This window comes from Acomys minous (genome assembly GCF_964271855.1).
Source record: "Acomys minous genome assembly, chromosome: 6".
Taxonomy (NCBI): Eukaryota; Metazoa; Chordata; class Mammalia; order Rodentia; family Muridae; genus Acomys; species Acomys minous.
Window position 1 is genome coordinate 32,436,520 of NC_140487.1, and position 19,637 is coordinate 32,456,156.

A 19,637-nucleotide genomic window follows, 5' to 3' on the forward strand; every position below is an offset into this window, starting at 1 on the left:
ACAGTAGTAAATAGAGGACTAAAACTTGAGAGAGAGGGTTCTTGCTCTGGATATTTTTGCTTAGTAGTGTTATTCTAAGACTTTTCTATGTTAAAACCCTTAAGAATGTCAGGTAGGAGAGTTACTTCTGTGAAAGAGGGCTCCAGCTCTCGCTTCACAAAACAGGAGCAAAAATCATGGGTAAAGATAGAAAAGCTTAATAAAGACTTGCATTAGCGTCACTACTGAAAACTTGTCATTATCAACTTCGGTCTATAAAATGTGAGTTCATTTTATTTACCTCTTTTATAGGCGTGCTACCTGTACACATTTTAGCATTAGGCATTATAATCACACTGTGCATTTACTTTTCTTATTATTGTCTTTAAATAAAAATGGACATTGGGTTCTCACTTTCACATTATTTCTTTATCTTATTTTTAAATTTAATTAAATGTCCTTTATTTTATGTATTTTATAAGTAATTGCAAAAAAGAGATTGGGATGTAGGATGTGAAATTCACACGAATCAATTAAAAACTTTTTAAAATAGAGAATTATAATGATGGTGAGATAAAGACACTGTCATTTTAATTTTGGCCATTCTTATTCTTCCTTTCTAGAACATTGTATAAAATAAAGACCGTTTTAAAATGAAAAAAAAAATAAGTAATTGCAGAGTTGTGAGGACAACTTGCAGGAGTTGACGTCTCCTTCCTTAGTGAGCATCCCAGGGACAGAACTCAGCTTGTGACATGTGATGGCCATTACGCTCTATGCCATCTTGTCAGACCTGTTTTATTTTATTTAAAAATAATGTTTTAAAAAGGTGTCTGCATCGCTTTTATCTTTTGCTCTGATAAGACACTCTGACAAAAGCAACTGTAGAGAAAAGGGCGTCATTTGGGCTTCCAGCTCCAGATAAAGTCTCTGATGGTGGGGAAGTCAGAGCAGGGGCTGGCTACGTTTTATCCAGTGTCACATAGCACAGAGATGAGTCTCTATCACATTGGAAATTAACAATACCCACTAAGGTAGCAGACAAAAATGGTTTCAATAGCAATTTGTTTATATTCCACCATTTCATATTACAGAAGTTTACATGGGCTAGTTTCTTCTCTCTTGAAATGCATACATATGTTTTAACTCAAGAAGAGCAATAGCAAACATTTTTCTCTCCTTAATTATTGAAGATCATGCACGTATAAAGCGACTAAAGATCATTAAGGATACTAATTATTTTCAACATGCCACATCTGCACCAACTGTGACAATTTTGTCATTTATTTTACCCTTTTCTTCTTTTTAAATTGCTTTTTAAATTTAATATTGTGCGCGCACATACACACACACAAAACAGAGAGAGAGAGAGAGAGAGAGAGAGAGAGAGAGAGAGAGAGAGAGAGGAAGAAAGAGAACAAAATCACGTGTTGGTTTTCTGGTGATATTACTCCTGGGCATAGGGTCTCTGGTGGAGTGACCTTGGTACACTAAGTTTCCTCCATTGGAGAAACAAATTTTCCTTTTCCCAGGAGCTATAGTTGCAAATAGCTTCTTGTTTAAAGTTGGGACACTACATCCATTCCCCTTTTTTTTTTTTTTTTTTTTTTTTTTTAAGATTTATTTATTTATTATTATGTATATGTATACAGAGCTCTGCCTGCATGTACACCTGCAGGCCAGAAGAGGGCATCAGATCACATTATAGATGGTTGTGAGCCACCATGTGGTTGCTGGGAATTGAACTCATGACCTCTGGAAGAGCAGTCAGTGCTCTTAACCGCTGAGCCACCTCTCCATTCCCCTTTTCAGTGCTGGGACTGACAAAATAACTTCCAACCAGCACTTATCAGAAGAGGTAGGGAAGGATATTGCATTGTCATTCCAGGAAATCCACAAAGAGAACATTATAATTCTAAACACCCATGAACCCCAAACAAGGGCACCCCAATTATACAAGTAATCTACTTAATATTTTTGTTTTGTTTTAGAATGTATAGTATAAATCATATTAAACAAATGATCCAGAGCTTCCCAAGTTTTCCAAGTTTACCCCATTTGTATTTAAAACACAAAAATTGCTTATTTATGTATTCTAGTTTATGTTTAGTCATACTTTCCTCTCTGTACACACCAGGACATCAGATGAATGTGTTTGAACTCCAGTTATAGATGGTTGTGATCTGTGATATAGGTACAGGGAACAAAACCTGGGTCTTCTGCAGAAAGAGTGAATGCTCTTAACTGCTGAGCCATTCACCAGTTTCTGCAGTTAAGAACTTGTTGGATTTCTGTATGTAAAGGCAGTCTATTTTATTCAAAATATAATACAAATATAAATATGGCTAAATTATAATTTATATATTGAGACTACATTTTATTTTTTAGAAATCAAGAAAATTTAAATAGTCTGTTTTATTTAATAACCACCTTAGGTAATTGCATAACAACACAGAGATCGAAAATGCCTTTCCAGATTACTTAAAGATAATTGCAACTCAATTTATTTCTCTTTAATTGGAAACAGGTTTTAAAGAATTTACCAAATGCACTGGCTAAGTTTGTTTTTATTTATTGAAATTTAGTCAATAAATACATGTAATAACATTTCAGAGTATGTTTGTTCCAGAATTATGGTGATTCTAATTTTTAAAGTGTATGAACAACTAAAACCGTAGTTTTTGCTTTCTTGTATATTTCTTATTGGTCAATTTTCCATAAAGAATAATAATTTACTAACATGAATATGCTATGTTCTAATGTAATCGGAGATCCAGTTATTTAAGAAAATGATGGTCTTTTGCCAAAATTAATTCTGGCAAGCAAGATTGGAATGATATATTAAATTCCAAGCCATAGAAACAGCACCTCAAAATAAGAAACTGATGATTCAAGGTTGGCAGCGTCCCCTCTGTTTAATTTAAGAACAAGCTTAAAAGCTGGCCATAATAATGTTGGAGAACTAAGAATTCCTTCTTCCAAAATGTTCCCAGAGCTTCAAGATGTAATAGGAATATCAAAACCACTGTAGAGAATATCAGTCCTGGGAGTTTATTTAGAGAGGTGCGCTTGGAGTCCACCAACAAACATCAACCACATATAATCATAAGAACAATTGTTAAAGTGTTTAGAGAATTTCTTTCTGAGAATGTTTTTCTTGGCTCTTTCCTTATTTTCTAAGATGATGTGTTTATTTTTTTATACTTGTTAATCTGCATTAAGACCGTAGATTAATTTTTAAAGGTAACCACGATCCTTCAAAATTTGTGAGTTTAAACTGATTAATTGACTCCTGTCCTTATCATGCCAGTCTTTCCCTTATAACTTTGATGATCCTGGTTATCAGTTCATAACTTGACATCAGAAGCCTCCTTTGAAAAGTCAGCAGAGCTCCTCTGCACGGTTCTCAGGATATTTAGCATGGGGTGTGGGAAGAACTGTAAGCTTTGTCACAGGTGAAAGTAGTCTTGGCGGGCTTTACCCTTGGACACACCATGAATAGCTTGAGATAGACTGGGTTGAGCCATCCTGGGCGTGGAATTCAGGAAGCGGCTCTGGGGACTCCACCTGGACTATTGTTTTTCTAATCAACCCTCAATGGGAGAAGGAGACCGCCCTTCCCACGTGAGACAGGCAGGCGAAGAGGAGAGAGCAGCAGCAGGTTCAGACCTGCTTGAGCACATGTGGATCAGAAGGAGGGTCAGCAAACAGGCTGGACCACCACGCAGGCCAGAGACACCTAGGGACCCATCACTTGGAACGGATACCTGAAGGTTCACTCTTTTTTCCCTTTAACCTTTTTTCCCTCTTGTGTGAGCTAGTTGGGCTGTATAATAAAGTTTAATTGTTAAAAAACAAAACCTACAATGGGGCTCGTGAAAATTTAAATCGTAGTGTTTCCTATGTGTGGTTCAAGAAGAAGCTATTCTAGGCTCAAACCAATTGTATCATCTGTCTACTATACCTGTTTGAGTTCACAAGTTAGTAATTTGAGGAAAAAGAAAAAGGTGACTGCATAAGTCAGTAGAAAAAAATATATGTGATGAAATAAGTTTTTCATGAAGGAGTATATTGGGACACATTGTAAAAGTGAGGAATTTCTCTCCCCCACTCTGAGTGTGTTTGTGTGTGTGTGTGTGTGTGTGTGTGTGTGTGTGTGTGTGTGTGTGATGTATTTCTATAGTTTACTTGAAATTATCTAGGTCAACAAATACAGGCAATGAAAGTTGAAAAGCAGTTAATTGTCTGTGGCAAGATGTCTTGGAAGGGGATTTAACCTTGGAATATATCCTTTTGTTGTAGAATGTGAATGACAGGCCTCCTGTATGCACACCACCACATTTAGAAACTCAGATTTATGCCACCTTTCGGGGTCCTTTCATTCGCCTCAATTGTGCAGACCAGGATTCTCCACAGGATCAACTAAGCTATTCAATCACGGAAGGTAAAGCAAGTGAATTCACACTGGCCTCGTCCACGCTGTTTTATATGATTCTCATGTCAGGCATTTTGTAACTGGTGGGAACATATCATAAAATATATCTTAAATGAAAACTTAAGCACGGAAATGAAAATAACCATTCATAATACAGTTTCCATTGTTGCATTACCTCATCTTTCTTAGGAAACACAAACAATCACTTCACGCTTTGGAGAGAAGGTGCTGAGTCACCATTCCTGGCCACCAGGCAGGATTTCCAGAACGATCTATTTCAAGGAATTCAAGATGTGGTGACTTTCCAGTTACTTATTGAAGTCACTGATGAATTGGGTGGGAATGAAGCTAGTCAGCTGACAGGCACTACTACAGTCATTATTCATGTGCTTCCCTGGACCACAACACAGCCAACTTCTTCCACAAGAACAGCTACAACTACGGTGAGTAACAGCGCTGGCCTGGGATTCTGAAGTAGTTTGAATTGGTCTCATAGAAAGGTCCTGAGAACTCTCATGGCAGTTTTTTTTTTTATTGTTTTGGGATTGAAAGACATTAGAAGGAGCAATTACTTCAATGTAGTAGAATTCTAATCTTCCAATAAGGAGAAGCTATTGTGTTGGTTAGTCAGTGCTGAAGTGAGGTGAATATATCACACATAGCCATTTTCACGTTCTTAGCTATTTAGAATGTCTAATAGCTATGTTGATTCTTGTCAAAGTATGTTTTTCTCTGTTTAAGTTAGTAGTCAAGAATAATTTATTATGGTAAAAGCATCATTTTGTGCTTAGAAATAATATTTAGCATCTTTCTCTTTTAAGAAGCATACAGCCTCATGAGAAGTTAGGCTGTGTGTTGTGTTGGTCAGTTCAAGTGACAATTCCACGTAACTAGTGACTGACAGCACAAGCACTTAGACTTGACATGTGTAAGCATTGAGTCGTAGAAGGTTAATGCAGTAGCTGAGCTAGATAGATGCACTCTTATTTCCAGATCCAAGATTCCCATGTAGGAGGACTTGGTGGCTCATGCTCCTCTGTGAGTTGGAAGCCAGCTGGAACTACAAAGGAAGTTCCGGGCTAGCCAGATCTTCACTGTGAGGCCCTGTCATAAACAGAACAAAGTAAAAAAAGATTTCCTCCTCTGTATCGTGTCCCCATATGGTAGAAGGAGCTCTCTCTGGTTTTCAGGGAGGGTACCAATCCCACTCATGGAGGCTCCCCACTCAAGACTTAATCACCCACTAGGAAGGCTCTGCCTCTTAGCACCATTCTGTTGTTGCTTAGGATTTTAACTTATGCATTTTGAAGAAGTACAAGTGTTCAGCCCTTAACACACTGAACTTAATAACTTTAGGATAGTTTACAAATACTACCCAGTGTCGAAATTACTATTTCAATATTTGAGGTTGAAAATAAGGTATGTTTGGGCGGGAAGTCTTTAGTTCTCCATTGTAGAGGAAGACAAGAATGTTGGTTTTTTTAAAAAAGATATTAATATTTTCATGCCAACAGAGAAAAATATTTCAAGGAATAGGCCTCAGTTATCCAAGGAAGAATATAATACATGCTAAGAAAGTGATGCCACAAGGTATTTTTTCCTTTTGGGACAAAGAGTGTTGACGGTGTAGCTTACTGATGAAGAAGAACGTGCCTGGCAAATAAGTAAGCTGTAGGAGCATGGGATGTCTTGAATCTGAAGGTTTGGGTATTAGGAAAGACCTGAAATTACAGTCATTTCACAGCAGAGAAGATAACCCATAGTGTTTGGAAGACTTTACTAATATTCAAATAAAGAGCAAATTCTGGTGTGGTAGACAATCGATTTGTGGATGACTTCAGACAAGTAAAGTTTAAATAGCCAACTCTCACAGCATATCCGTGAGCTCACTGATCTGTCTTTGATGCTCTCTGTGTAACAATGCTAACCCCAAGAGGCACACTTGAAGCCAAATAGTCACTTGTTGAATAAGTTACAGAAAACGTCTCATTTCTTGACTTTATAGTTAAGCTTTGTTTTAGCAATCAAAAACATAATGCCAAATTTAATAGTTCTAAAGCTAAAGAAAATACACTGACTTATGTTATGATGACACAATACTGCTTAATAAAGCGATGCACTTTATCAAACCATTAGCATGTAACAACTTGGATTTTCCTTCTCATACAGCCTTCATAAATAAAATAGTTTCACTCTCTTTGGCACTTTGTCTTCTGCTTAGGAGATTCTAGTCATACATTTTATTCAGTCATACTCCACCATTTACAATTTTAAATAGTCATCAGCAATTCATTTTAGGCCTCTCTCCTCACTGCAGAGTATATACTCATCAAACTTTCACATTCCACGAACATGTATTGAGCTATTTCATAAGTCAGGTAAACATCGCAATGGGCTTACATTTTTGGAAATGTCCTCAGATTAAGTTAGAGTAGCATTCCAAAGAGTTAAAATGCATCGTCCCTCCTTTCTGGGACAATGTGTACCTCACCTTCTTGTTCTCAGGCATTCTACTCTCCTGGATCCTGTTCTTCGTGAGAGATTATTTTAGCCTACATTGGTATTGTGGGGTGGTAACTACATCCCTCACAACTTATGCTTACATCCAAATTTCTGCCAAACAAAAGTTTGATTAAGAAGGTCTAGCAAAGCAGAAGCCATTACACTAAAATGGTAGGCAAAATAAACAAGTTCCATAGCAAAATATACACAGATTTTTTTTTTAAATTGTGGGAGAGCTAAGTGGTATTATAATCCATACAGTTCCCTTGGTGATGCACATTAGGATTTCTAACAGAGGCAGGACAATTAAAACTATCTGGAAATGATTACTAACGTGTGATTTACAAAATTATTTCCATGAAACAAGTGATTTTTTCCCTTAGAAGCCAAATCAACGTTACTGCTTGTTTGCATACTCACACAACACATAGATTTCTATAGGGAGGTACATATGTATACTTCTTACAGAAAAATGTTACTAAACTGGAAATCATCTTACAATCTCTGCATTTCACTCAAACATTTCTAACTTCAATGTGCTTGCTTGAGAGTTAGCAGTCATATATACAAAAGTAACTACATGTTATAAAATAGTTCCTAAAAATAGAATTTTAAAAAATGTTTTGTTAAAAGAATCACTGACCAGATGCTATTTAATTTAAGGATACTATAAAAATATCAGATAAAATTCATCCGTGTCTTTATTTGTCTCTTTACAAACCTCCTGAGAAAACTTTCGGCTAACTGTTGGCATACAATATTTAAGAAAGTTAAGGAAAAATAGATAATGAAGAAATTGATAAAAAATGGCTTCCGTGACAAAAAGTTGTTTTGAGAATTCTCTCAGACTCCTACTGAAAGATTTTAAAAGGTCTAATGGCTTACTTAAGGAATAGAGGCTTTGTTTTTCATTGTGGAGGCTCTACAGAGGGGTGATGAGATACTTGTATCAGACACAATGTTTCTAAGTTTGATAGTGGTTAATAACAGCAAAAAGAATACTAAGTGAATATTGTGGAATAAATGCACACAGTAGAAATTAGCCATTTATTGTAATGATTGAGATGAAGGAGGCCAGAAAATAAGGACTTTGTATAGAAATATGGCTGCATAAAAATTATATATATACATGAAATAGTTCATATATACACTATGATATAAAAATTTCTGTACATTTTGCTCAAAAGGAAATGAATATCATACATCATTGGAATAAGATTTTTTTCTTTAGCCTTAGCAGTTATTATTATAAAGTATTATTATTATAAAGCAATCTTCTACTTAGAATGTCAGACTATATATGAAAACTTAAAAATATTTTAAATGGTCAAAGTACACTGCCAGAATTTTATCTGATTCTAAAATACAATTATGAATCCCATTATAAAAACAGAACATTCTTAAAAGCAGACTGCTCACAATATTTGCTTGTGAGTTTTACAGAAATGAAGTCTTAATGATAAAAAGCTTAAAAAGTTAAGTTTTTATTCAATTATGGCATAAATTCTATAGAATACATTGTCATTCTGAAATTCATTATAAATTCAAAGAGAGAAAGATTATATAATGTACACATATATACATGTTTATATACATGTATACACACACACATATACAGAGAGAGGAGAGAGAGAAATATCAACATAAGTTTCTTGTAGTTTTGGGAAAAATACATAGGCTATCTCAGAAATTACAATCTATATAAAATATTCCACAAATTTCTGCATATTTTATAATGGCAATTATAATGCAAGTATGGTCAGAGGAAAAATATCACATGTCATAAAAAAGTTATGTGACACTTTTTAATTGGAGAAGGTGGGAGTTCACGAGCTATAGAATCTGAGGAAGTCTATCTTCCCTCAATCCAGAACAATACATGCATGTGCATAATTTTGTATTCCATTTCAGAGACTACTAAGAAAAAAATAAGGAACTGAAATTACAAAACCTTGACTAAAACAATACTATATAATTGCCTCTGACTTTGTAAAAAAAAAAAAAATGCTTCCGTGAATAAATATGTTCCCCTTGGTACAAAGTAAACAAAGAAGTCAGACTACCTAGCCACTGAGAGCACTATAAAATACTCCTTAAACATGGTGACACTTGGCAAGATCGTCATTAGAATAAATAACATAATCCCTAAAGGGGCAGAAACAAGATGGAATCATTTTAACTACAGAATGACTTAGTTAAAAGGCTAGCAACAAGTAAGCCCAACCACAGACTGATGAAAATAAACAGAAGCACTGTAAAGTGTCTCCTGGTCACCTCATACCTCCTCATTCAGAGCCTTTTTCCTCAAGACAGGTAGGGAAGAGAGACACTAAGTCATCTTTCATGAGCTGAATTAAATTCTTCAGCTTAAATGTATGTTGTCTAAAGAGACAATGAGGTAACTGGCTAGACACTGTTTCCTGCAAATACAATTCCCCAAAGGAATCATGAATCAAAATTCCAGAGACTGTGTGCAGCAAATTGAGCCCATAATAAAAATTCCAGGCCTAATGTCTATTTTGACAGAAGGGAAGATGGTAGAAACTTTAAATCATCTTAATTTGTAACTATGGTTTTTATTCTTATTTCAACATAGAGCATAGGAAGGAGAGAGTCTGTAAATAACTCTGCTCAGCCTTTTCATCAGGTCTTCTGGGTAACACATCCATACCTCATGATGCATATCAGTACAATGAAAAGGCTTTTATCCTGTCAGTGAAGAGCTGAGAAGACATTAGTGCACGGTGTGGCAGAACTCGTAATTCTTTATCGCCTGTACTGAATCTAAACTTTAGAAGTGAATTCTAAGGCTGTCTTGGATACTTCCAGCTCTGTTTGCTTGCTCCCTTACTGTACTCAAGGACATATTACTTTCCCAAGCCTACTTCTGTCATGCCAAAAAAAAAAAAAAAACCAAAACTTGTTAATATGTATCCCATGAAATATTTTACAATTGATAATGTAACTAATTAGAGCCCACTATAGTTTTCAGAAAGTCCTTTTTTTTTTCTGATAAGCCTCCCATAGAATTGAAGTTGATCACCATGGGGACGATTATAGCATAGAGGTACACAAAGGCCCCATCCCAGAATTCCGTTTTGTTTTGTCTTTTTAGAGTTGGTATATCAGCATGCTCTCAGACCTGCCTATCTTATTCCTTATGGAACTTAAAGCATAGAAAACCTTTCAAAGCGAGTGGGATTCATTCTTACATGTAATAACAAAATACTATTAAGTGATCAAAATGGATGAAAGCATGTATTTTTTTTTTTTTTTTACAAACTTAGCCCTTTTAAATAATAACACATCACCAAAGCCATTTTTAAAAGAGAGCGTACCCATAAAAGCAACTGGTAACCTGACTCTAATCATTTTCCTTTTATGGTTTTTGGTTTGGTTTAGTCTGATTTTTTAATAGACCTCATGTAAATACTTGGCTTGACCTCCATATGTAGCTAAAGCTTGCCTGACACTTATCATCTTCCGGCATTTACTTCATAAATGCTGGAATTAGAGAAATGTGCCACTGTGTCTGGCCTTTTTGCTTTTATTTTGAAACTGGGTCTTACTGTATGTCACAAGACAGTTTCAAATTGATGATGCCTTTGCTTTAGAAGATGAACTACTGAGATTACCAGTGTGTGCTCAAGGATAAATGTAATCTTTGCTTTTATAAAGCAAGAGCAGAGATAAGATAAATGTATGCATTGCTGTGAGCTACGTCTAAACACACTCTGCATTAGCTTAGAAAGTAGAGCTCTCTGGAATTTATTTGATCATTGCCTATCTTTATCTGTTGAACTGAATTTTTTTTTTTGATATTTCTATTTTCCTATTATGAAATCTGAATTCTGAGAAAAAGAGCCATAGTAGTAATAAATGATCATACACTGGTTAGCCAGGGAATGCTATGAATTCATGCAAAATTCTTATAGTCTTTACTATAATCTTTTTAACTATGCATCCTTGTCCCAAACAGAGACTGTTTACCCAAATAAAGAGACAGTCATAACTACAGTTTCTAGCTAGAGTCAGAGTCCTTTTCTGTCCACTTTTTCTGCCAATTTTGCATTTTGAAACATGTTCATGCACATTTAACTCTTTCTAGACACCAAAGATTGACTATCATTTTTATGAAGGATAAAGAAAAATATATTAAATAATTTATTTTTGTGGCATGGAAAATTAACCTTGGGCATCACACATACCAGCCAATCACTCTGCCAATAAGCAACACCCATAGATTTCCTTTTACAAAGTGGGTTTTTTTTTTGTTTTTTTTTTTTTGTGTGTCAGAGTCTCACTAACATGATAAAGCTGGCCTTGAACTTGTGGTCTTCCTGCCTAGCCTTCTGAGTATCTGGGACTAATGGGCTGCAACCAAGAGACATGAAAACATGTAACTTCTTAGTAAAGTGAAAGAATTTCATAGCATGTCAAATTACTTCTAAAACAGACCATTAAATGTTGAAACAGTGAACTGATAACAATAAATATAGAACCTTCATCATTGGGTAGAAATCAAAGAGCCTGTGAAGTGTAACTTTGAAGTGAATTGTGTCTGTCTTACTGGCTGTAACAGGATGTAGGACACATGCAAAATGTGGAAGAGATAAGGAAAAGATGAAATGATTCAATTATATTATAATCTCAAAAAATAATTAAAAGTAAAATAATTTATTATAGAAAGTAAAAGAAACAATAGCATCCTCACTGAGTAAGACTGTGTCTGGTTGCACCCACTGAGGTCAATAGTTTTTAATCTTGTACAAAATGCATAGAGCAAAGTCCAATGGTTTCAGTGGTGATAATGTAACTACGGTGGTTTGAATAAGAATGACCCCTATATTTGAATACTTAGTCATCAAAAAAAGTGGCGCTATTTGAGGATTAGAAAGTATTCCTTTGTTGGACAAACTGTGTCTCCAGAAATGAAGTGGGCTTTGAGGTTTCAAAAGCCCCATACCAGGTCCAGCCTGCCCCCTCTTCTTGAAGATCAGGATATAGCTCACAATTACTTCTCCTGCATCATACCTGTCTTACTCTCCACCATGATGAGAGTGGACTAAGCCTCTGAAACTGTAATCAGACCTAAAATGATGTCAGGTCATGTAGAGTCGGCTAACACAGTTTTCATACTGGTAGAAAACAATCTTAGGTCCAGACGGAGTGGCAGAGTCCAGCCTTAGTGATGAGGCAGGTCCTGGCTTGACTCTTTGTCTTTCCTCTCCATCACTAGGTAAATCTGTGCTGAGTCATTTACTACACTGAGCCTCACCTTCCAGTCTGTCAATAAGGATTACTAACAGAGGTTTCATCAACACTTCCTAACACAGTGGCCAGAACAGAAGATGTAATTAATATATAACATGCTTCATAAATGTTTTCTAATTGACTGAAAACATAGAAATAGATGTTTCTTGTTATGAAGTTTTCAGCACAAACAACTTAGTTCTCATTTACAGTTCTCATGAAGAAAGGAGAAAATTTTCCATGTTTTCTTTATAACATTCAAGTTTTCTAATGTTAGTTTTGTAGCTTTTACTATCTATAGTAAGCGTCTATGGAAGTGGAAAAAAAAACATCATTTTTGCTTAAGTCAGAAATTAAAGTTATTTGACACTTTCATTAGACCTCTTTTCTGTATTTAATAAAATATTTGAGAATAAATGTTAAATGAAGATTCTCACTGACAATCTTTTTTTAAAAGTCTCAGTGACAGGGAAATGGAATAATACAAAAGGTAGAAGAACTCATCTAAATTGAGCTGTACAACTACATAGCCTGGGACACCTGTGTGCGTCTGATTACAAACACTAGTGAAATATTCCATGACAAGAAATAGTATTATTGTCTTTTCCGTAAAGTATAACAAGTTAAGTAATCAAGGTTATGAATCAAAATAAATTAGCTGCATATAGCAGTAAAAAGTTTAGTACAGGACCAAATGACAGATGGGAAATTCTTCTGTTTTCACCAGTGATTTACCTAAGGGTGAGATAAATGTCTGATGACATACAGAGTTGGCCAGTCCAGAGCAGTGTGTCTCATCGCTCCTCATGTTCTTCACTGTAGGAGACACCACTTCGGTGTCTGAGTCCGCTAGTCCGCTTAGGTAAATGTGAAAGCATTTGAAAAATGTATCACCCTATATTTCAAAGCAAACATTAAAATTATACATTTTGCATGACAATGAACGCACAATTTAAAATGAATTCTGTGACATTTAGTATTTAATAATTAAAGTCAATTTCCTTGGGAACATTGTACAACTAACATTTGAGCAAGATTTCTTACCTAGCAGTGGAATTTTTTTTGTCTTTAAATGCATCGATACTTGAGCTTTCCCATTTAAAAAGTGATGTCATCTAATCAAATTCAAAGATTTGACTGTTTTTGTCACATTACAGAGTTAAAACCTGAAATACTGAGAGTCCAAGTTCTTTTCTCAAGTTTAAATTATTATCTCAAGCCCACAGACTTACTAAATGATATAGTCATAAAGATCATAAAAAATCAGCAAGGCTTGAAGCTTGAGGAATCATGTGAGTAGTGTAGCAACTGAAACATGAAATAGAAGAAAAGGTCCATAGCACACAAAGCCTGCGAAGTCCCAGTAAGCACAGAGGTTGGTTTCCAGCAAATTAAGTTACAAGTCATTTTGACAAGTGCTGTAAAGAATAAACAAATGTGGGGGGCAGATGTCATATCAAATTCTGGCGTGAAGCACGTGAGAAAGTCCCAGAAGAGTTGGTGGAATTTTAGGTGGGTTCTCATGGCTGGAATGAGGAGTATGGACATTACGCAACGGCCACAGTTGAGAAAATGTAGATTCGAGAGCACACGGCTTTTTTTTTTCTCTATAAAATCAATGTGTCCTTAGACAGAAAGGGAGGTTGGCCTGAGGTAGGGATAGTGACTAAATTAGGCAGACTGACAAAACTTGGAGAGTAGGAAAACAAAAACAAAAACAAAAACAAAAACAAACCAAAACGAACCAAAACAACAACAACAACAACAAAACAAACCCACAGGCAAGTAAGTTAGACAGACCGGTGCTATAACAAACGCTATAACAAACGGTCAGGCAGGCGCTGCTGACTGTGACTCCTGTGAGCTGGGGTCTCCAACAGACTTGAAGACAATGAAACATAAACTTTAACAAGCCTTGTGAGCAGTGAGACAATAAAATCCCACATCTAGGACTTTCAAGTTGTTTTGAATCACAAGTGAGAGTTGTGTAGCTCGAGGGAGTCCAACCTACACTAAATCCACATTTAAATATTTACTCAGGGCACAGGATTACTAGACGGATTAGAATAGTTCAATGTGCTGAACAAAAGTTTTTATTAGGATAAAATGAAACAAGAGACAGAGAAGGCCTTGTACTAAACACCCTGTACAAATACAAGCCATTTATATTGTATTAATACCTGGAGAAAGATTTTGCTCTTTTTATATCACTTCTCAAGGTATTATCCTGACTTCTCTAAGGAAACTGACATAATTGACATTTAAGTTTGGGTTTTTAAGAAATGAAAAGTGTTAGATAAATTTTAGGTGAGCACATGAGAAAACAAAAGAGGAAGAGCCTCAAAAACAAGTCTTTTCCTGTTGTCAGGGAGAGAAGCACAAACAGCAGGTGAGCATCAAGCGCTGTCAAGTCAGTGTCCTAGAGCGGGATAGTTGTGTGTGGGAGCGACAGTGGCTGTTTGCAAGACTGTGCCTCGCTTTTTAAACTTAAAATTGTCACAGTGCTTGAAGTCTGAGAGTATGAAGCGTAGCACAGGACACTGAAAGGAGCGCGGTCTTTGAAGGCACACAGAGATGCCTGTGAACTCCTTTTCTGCCATTTGGACTTGGCACCCTATAGGAGGCTCTGAGGTACCACCCATCTCCACTTCTTCCTTGACCACGGTGAGGCCCTCTCCCCTGAGATGGGAATTAAGAGCCATAAATAATTAAGGTAGTTTGACATTAGGGTCCCCAGTAGTTAGGAAATAAATCTTGTGCCTGAGATTCGAGATTCTGTATTATCTTTATATGTTGAGCCCCAGAGTACTAAAAATAGTCAATAAACACTTGATAGAAGGAAGAAAGAAAGGAAGATAAGCAAGTGCAGTTCAGCCTTTGTCTTTGTATATTGTGGCAAATGTACTCGAAAGGGCATTTTATTATTATAGTAGTAGTTTAGTTTTTGAGAAGGAGTCTTAAGATGTTGCACAGACTGAACTCCAACTCCTTAGCTTTGGTAATCCTCCAGTCTCAACCTCCACAGTAGTTGGAACTCTAAGGGCGTTCCACCACACCCAGCTATGTCTTAATGATCTGAACATAATGCTATGCTTAAAAGTGACACCTTGTCAACCTTTGGGTCTATCTATCATTTAGAAATACGGTACAACAATATTTATTTATGAGAATTAGATCACAGCAGTTAAACAGGCATTGCTTAAGCTTAATCTGATTTCCTCCTCTTTCTTTGTTCGGACCTGTCCACACTCGTGTGCTGTCATTCAGAATGGTTGTCATACAATGCTTAATCTTAACAGCCACCCAGGTTCAACACAGCTAGCTTCCCTTTCACTGAATTGCATAAGTAGTGAGATTACATCCACCTCCCCTGCTCACTGATCCTTTTCGCAAACGTCTCCCTTTGCAGCCATTTTCCGTGCTTCCCACTCCCATGCCATTTCTGTGAAACTAGCTTTATAGAGTACATTACCTTAAATGTCACACCAGATGCATGCATTTACAAACTTATCCTATCTTATGCTGCCATCTGCTGGATGCCACTGGTCCTCAGGCAAGGACTTTGGTCACAATCTGCTGAAAACCTTATTTGCTTAGTAGTTTCTTAACGGGCACAGTTGGGATAGTAATCGAAATTTATATGCAGGGGGAAGAGGGAATGTTGTGTTTCTTGGTAGGAAACAGAAAAGTCCAGTAATGCTGTGATTCATTTTCGAATAATACTTTGTCCTTTAAAGAATTTGCTGGCTCACCCTTTATGCCATTTTGCCAGTATTAATTAATTTGTGTCCAGCAAGATCTTCACAGAATCCACAAAGATACATCAGAAATAGTCCTTGCTCAGTAATAGTTTATTTTCTATCAGGAACAGTCACAAAGAAAATAAATATGAAGAAATTCTCTCAGTATATACTGTATTTCATATTTTTTTTTGTCGATTGCTCTGTTAATGCTTAAGAAGTATTTATTACATTTTTTCTCAGATTACTACCTCTGTCTTAAGGAAGATCTCATACTACTGGATGCCTGACAGCTGGTTCCCAGCAGTCCTCACTCTAACAGGAGCTCTCTGTGTGACATGTCTCTACGCAGTTGCATGGTGTCTCTTCAGAGAGTAAGATTTTAGTTGCTCCTTCCTTTTGAACTTGTTAATAAGGAACTCAATCAGAGGAACCTTCAAAATGAGGACAACAGTGGAAACAAGGACTTTGAGAAAATCTTTCTGTTATTTTTCATGCTTTATCATGATTACTGTTTTACACGGGGACTTTGAGTCAATGCTGGTATGGTTGATTGGAAGACACTGGGTTTTTTTTTTTTAAATGACCACAAATAATATTTTAAACTATCCATATGTGTAATCAAGGTCAAGATCCATGATTATATTTGCTTATTAAAAGGGAGGCAGAAGTCACAAAGTAAGAGACCAAAGAGCCTCAAGAGTAATTAGAGGAGGGCTGGAACAATCTGGTAATTATCTTCATAGTTGGGCTATTGTGACAGGTGAGGACCTGAGCACAGGCATGGTAATGGACAGTGTGTTCTTCAGGAACACATCCTTCAGCAGAAAAGGAATTATATCACAGAGCAGGGTGATAAGGGGCTGACTGAAATGCCAGCATCTTTCTATGCCTTGGTGGTGCATGTCTTTAATCCCAGCACTCGGGAGGCAGAGGCAGGTGGATCGCTGTGAGTTCGAGGCCAGCCTGGTCTACAAAGCGAGTCCAGGACAGCCAAGGCTAACACAGAGAGACCCTGTCTCAAAAAACAAAAACAAAAACAAAACAAAACAAAAAGAACTCTTTCTTGTCCAGAGACACTGGCAAGAGAAAGTTTTATTGAGAAAGTGCCACTGCAATAGGCTTTGGAAGAGTAAATGGGAGCAAAAATAAAAGAAAGATGTGGAAAATACTTTATTTATATCAAGGGTGATTCATTCTCCTTTTTATATGCATAACAATGGAAGTGGGCTCAAATGAAGCTATTATCCTTCTAACCTTGGCTCTTATCTTGAAAGATGGACTTCAGATTCTGAAAGGTAAAATGGCATGATCCAAAGGCAAAGGAAAAGCTAGCAAGAAAGTTTAAGAAAACAAAAAGAAGACAGCTGAAAGGATTGTCAGAGCCGTTTGCTGGGCATGGCATGACCACATGGGCTCACAGCATTAGAGGTTGCATGCACAAGATCTGCACAAGACCAAGTCTGCCAAAATTCCAGCAGGGCCAAGGGGCAAGGGGGATCATGATTTCTTACTCCTAGCTGTGGAGATATTGGCATTGACTGCTGCTGGGGTTGGAGCAGGGTGTCTATGCCTTCAGGGATGCAGCCTTTGAAAGGCTACACAGGTTTCAGCAGATTTTCCTTCATTCTTATACAAACAACTGACACTAAGTGGACTGGATGTGTCTAAAACCAAGAGCACTTGGAATTAGGAAGGAAAGAAGTAGGCAATAGGGAAGAATAGTGGTCACTGTTTCCTTTGCAAACACACTCCTGTATTTGATTCCTTCCAGGGTTCCTGCCTGCTCAAGACTATTTCCTCCCTGTCACAGGCAACAGAGTCAAGCAAGTCTCATGGAAAAGGATGCTGTACAGGCACCCAGGTAAAGAAGATGTGATGCTTTCAAGAGAGAAGTCTGAGACTCTACAAGTGATTCAGTGTATTGAAAATTTAGATATTTGTAATGTCAGTGTTCGAAAGGTTAAACCTTACCTTTAAATTCTACATCAATTTTAAAAGTAGCCTTATTCATCAATGTTTATTGACCACACAATACATTTCTAGGCCTGAGATCATAACAGAGAGCAAAGTCAGACTTGAAGTTAGAATTGTAATCTATAACATTAAGGCACTGTTAAACTCAAGCTGTTTCTTTAATGAGGAGAGACATACAGAAGAACAAGAACCAATAGAATACTCTGCAGAAATTTTACTTAGCATTGCATCAAAACACATTACTTATTTCTAGAAGATTTAATATTAAACACTAGTAATATACACTATTAATCTGAACTTTAAAATTAACTAGCTATATGTTATAACAAGTTCAAGGTTATTCAAGCTACTTTGAGCACTGTCCTAACTATGGCATTGTGTAGGAAAGGTAGACATATTGATTTATAAAAGTTAACTTATATCATTTATCATTTGCTTATATTAGCACTGAAATATATTTTTTGTATTAAAGATTAAAATTAATATGTCAAATATGTTCTATAATAGGTATGAAAGTTCACTGAGTGTTGGCACCAAACAAAGCACAAGACCAAACTTGCTGCCTGGAAATGATAAAGTAAGGACAAAGAGAAGAAAACAAACTGTAGAGTCCAGAATGCCTATCTTTTTGCCATTTCACAGAATCTAGACAACAAAAAGCATGTGAGAATACGTGATAGTTAATCGTACCTCATAAATGTAAATGAGAGTTTATTCAATTTAATTCAAAGTGGAAGCAAACTTGAAGCAGGTAGAGGTCCCATGACATTTTCAGGATTTGATGCTCAGATCACTAAGGAGGCAAGAGACAGGGCTGTTATATTTGTAGAGGTCAAATTGGTAGCAGATATTGCAGACATAGCTTTCAAGTATCCTTTGTTCAGTCTTTAGGTGTCATAAAACTACATGGAAATTTGATGGGGCTGTTGCTAAGGGTAATTTTGATGTTTGTTTATCTTTATCAACTCAGTTACTCAGTGGAAACTTGCCTTGTGTCAAACTGTCTCAAGAGACGGTTTCAATTGGTGTATTCATTGAGTATATGTTGTTTTTTAATGTATTTGTTACTGTTTAAGAATTTTATACACAATAGGGTGTGGTGGCACACACCTGTAATCCCAGCACTCAAAAGAGACAGGCAGATCTCTGTGAGTTTGAGGCCAGCATGGTCTACAAAGTGAGTTCAAGACAGCCAAGTTTATACAGAGAAACCATGTCTCAAACAACAACAACAAAACAAAAACAAAAAACAAAAAGAAAGAAAGAAAAAAAGATAATTTTATACACACATGCAATGTGGTTTTGTCAAGTCCATCCTTTCCATGTCCTCTGCTATAAATCCTCCTATAGTTACTTTATTCCTGAGCCTGACTATTTTCTCTCAGTCTAAGGTGATAAGGCGATTTCCCCCCCTTACTGATTCCACATAATGCTGCCAGTATGTGTATGGGTGAAGGGTCATCTACCAAAGCCTGATTATCTGCCACAAGAGCTGCATCTTTAAGGAACACTAACTTTCTTCCTAATGAATTTTGTTTTGTTTGTTGCCAGCACTCAGTGAACTTTCATACCTATGACAGAACATATCTGAAATATGAGCATTTTCAGAAGAACAGATATTTTTTTTCTCTTCCAACAACTGTTGATTGCCAATGGCTCCTCAGCTAGAGGTGGGACTGTATGACCACCTTCCCTTGCCATGCTGGAATTTTGTCTGGCTTCATTTTATGCAGGTCTTGTGAGTGCTTTTC

At 36.5% G+C, this 19,637-nt stretch overlaps 1 protein-coding gene across 1 annotated transcript in view; it reads left to right on the forward strand.

Moving 5' to 3' along the window:
• Positions 1-18,777, forward strand: part of LOC311599106 (cadherin-related family member 4-like) — a gene marked incomplete at both ends in the record, with an annotated part of 77,100 nt that extends 58,323 nt beyond the window's left edge. Inside the window, 5 exons of the mRNA XM_084784753.1 lie at positions 4,282-4,423; positions 4,604-4,857; positions 16,153-16,283; positions 17,684-17,773; positions 18,618-18,777. Coding sequence (XP_084640879.1) covers positions 4,282-4,423; positions 4,604-4,857; positions 16,153-16,283; positions 17,684-17,773; positions 18,618-18,777 — 777 coding nt within the window. The remainder of the gene's footprint in view (positions 1-4,281; positions 4,424-4,603; positions 4,858-16,152; positions 16,284-17,683; positions 17,774-18,617) is intronic.
• Between the last annotated feature and the right edge of the window lie 860 nt (positions 18,778-19,637).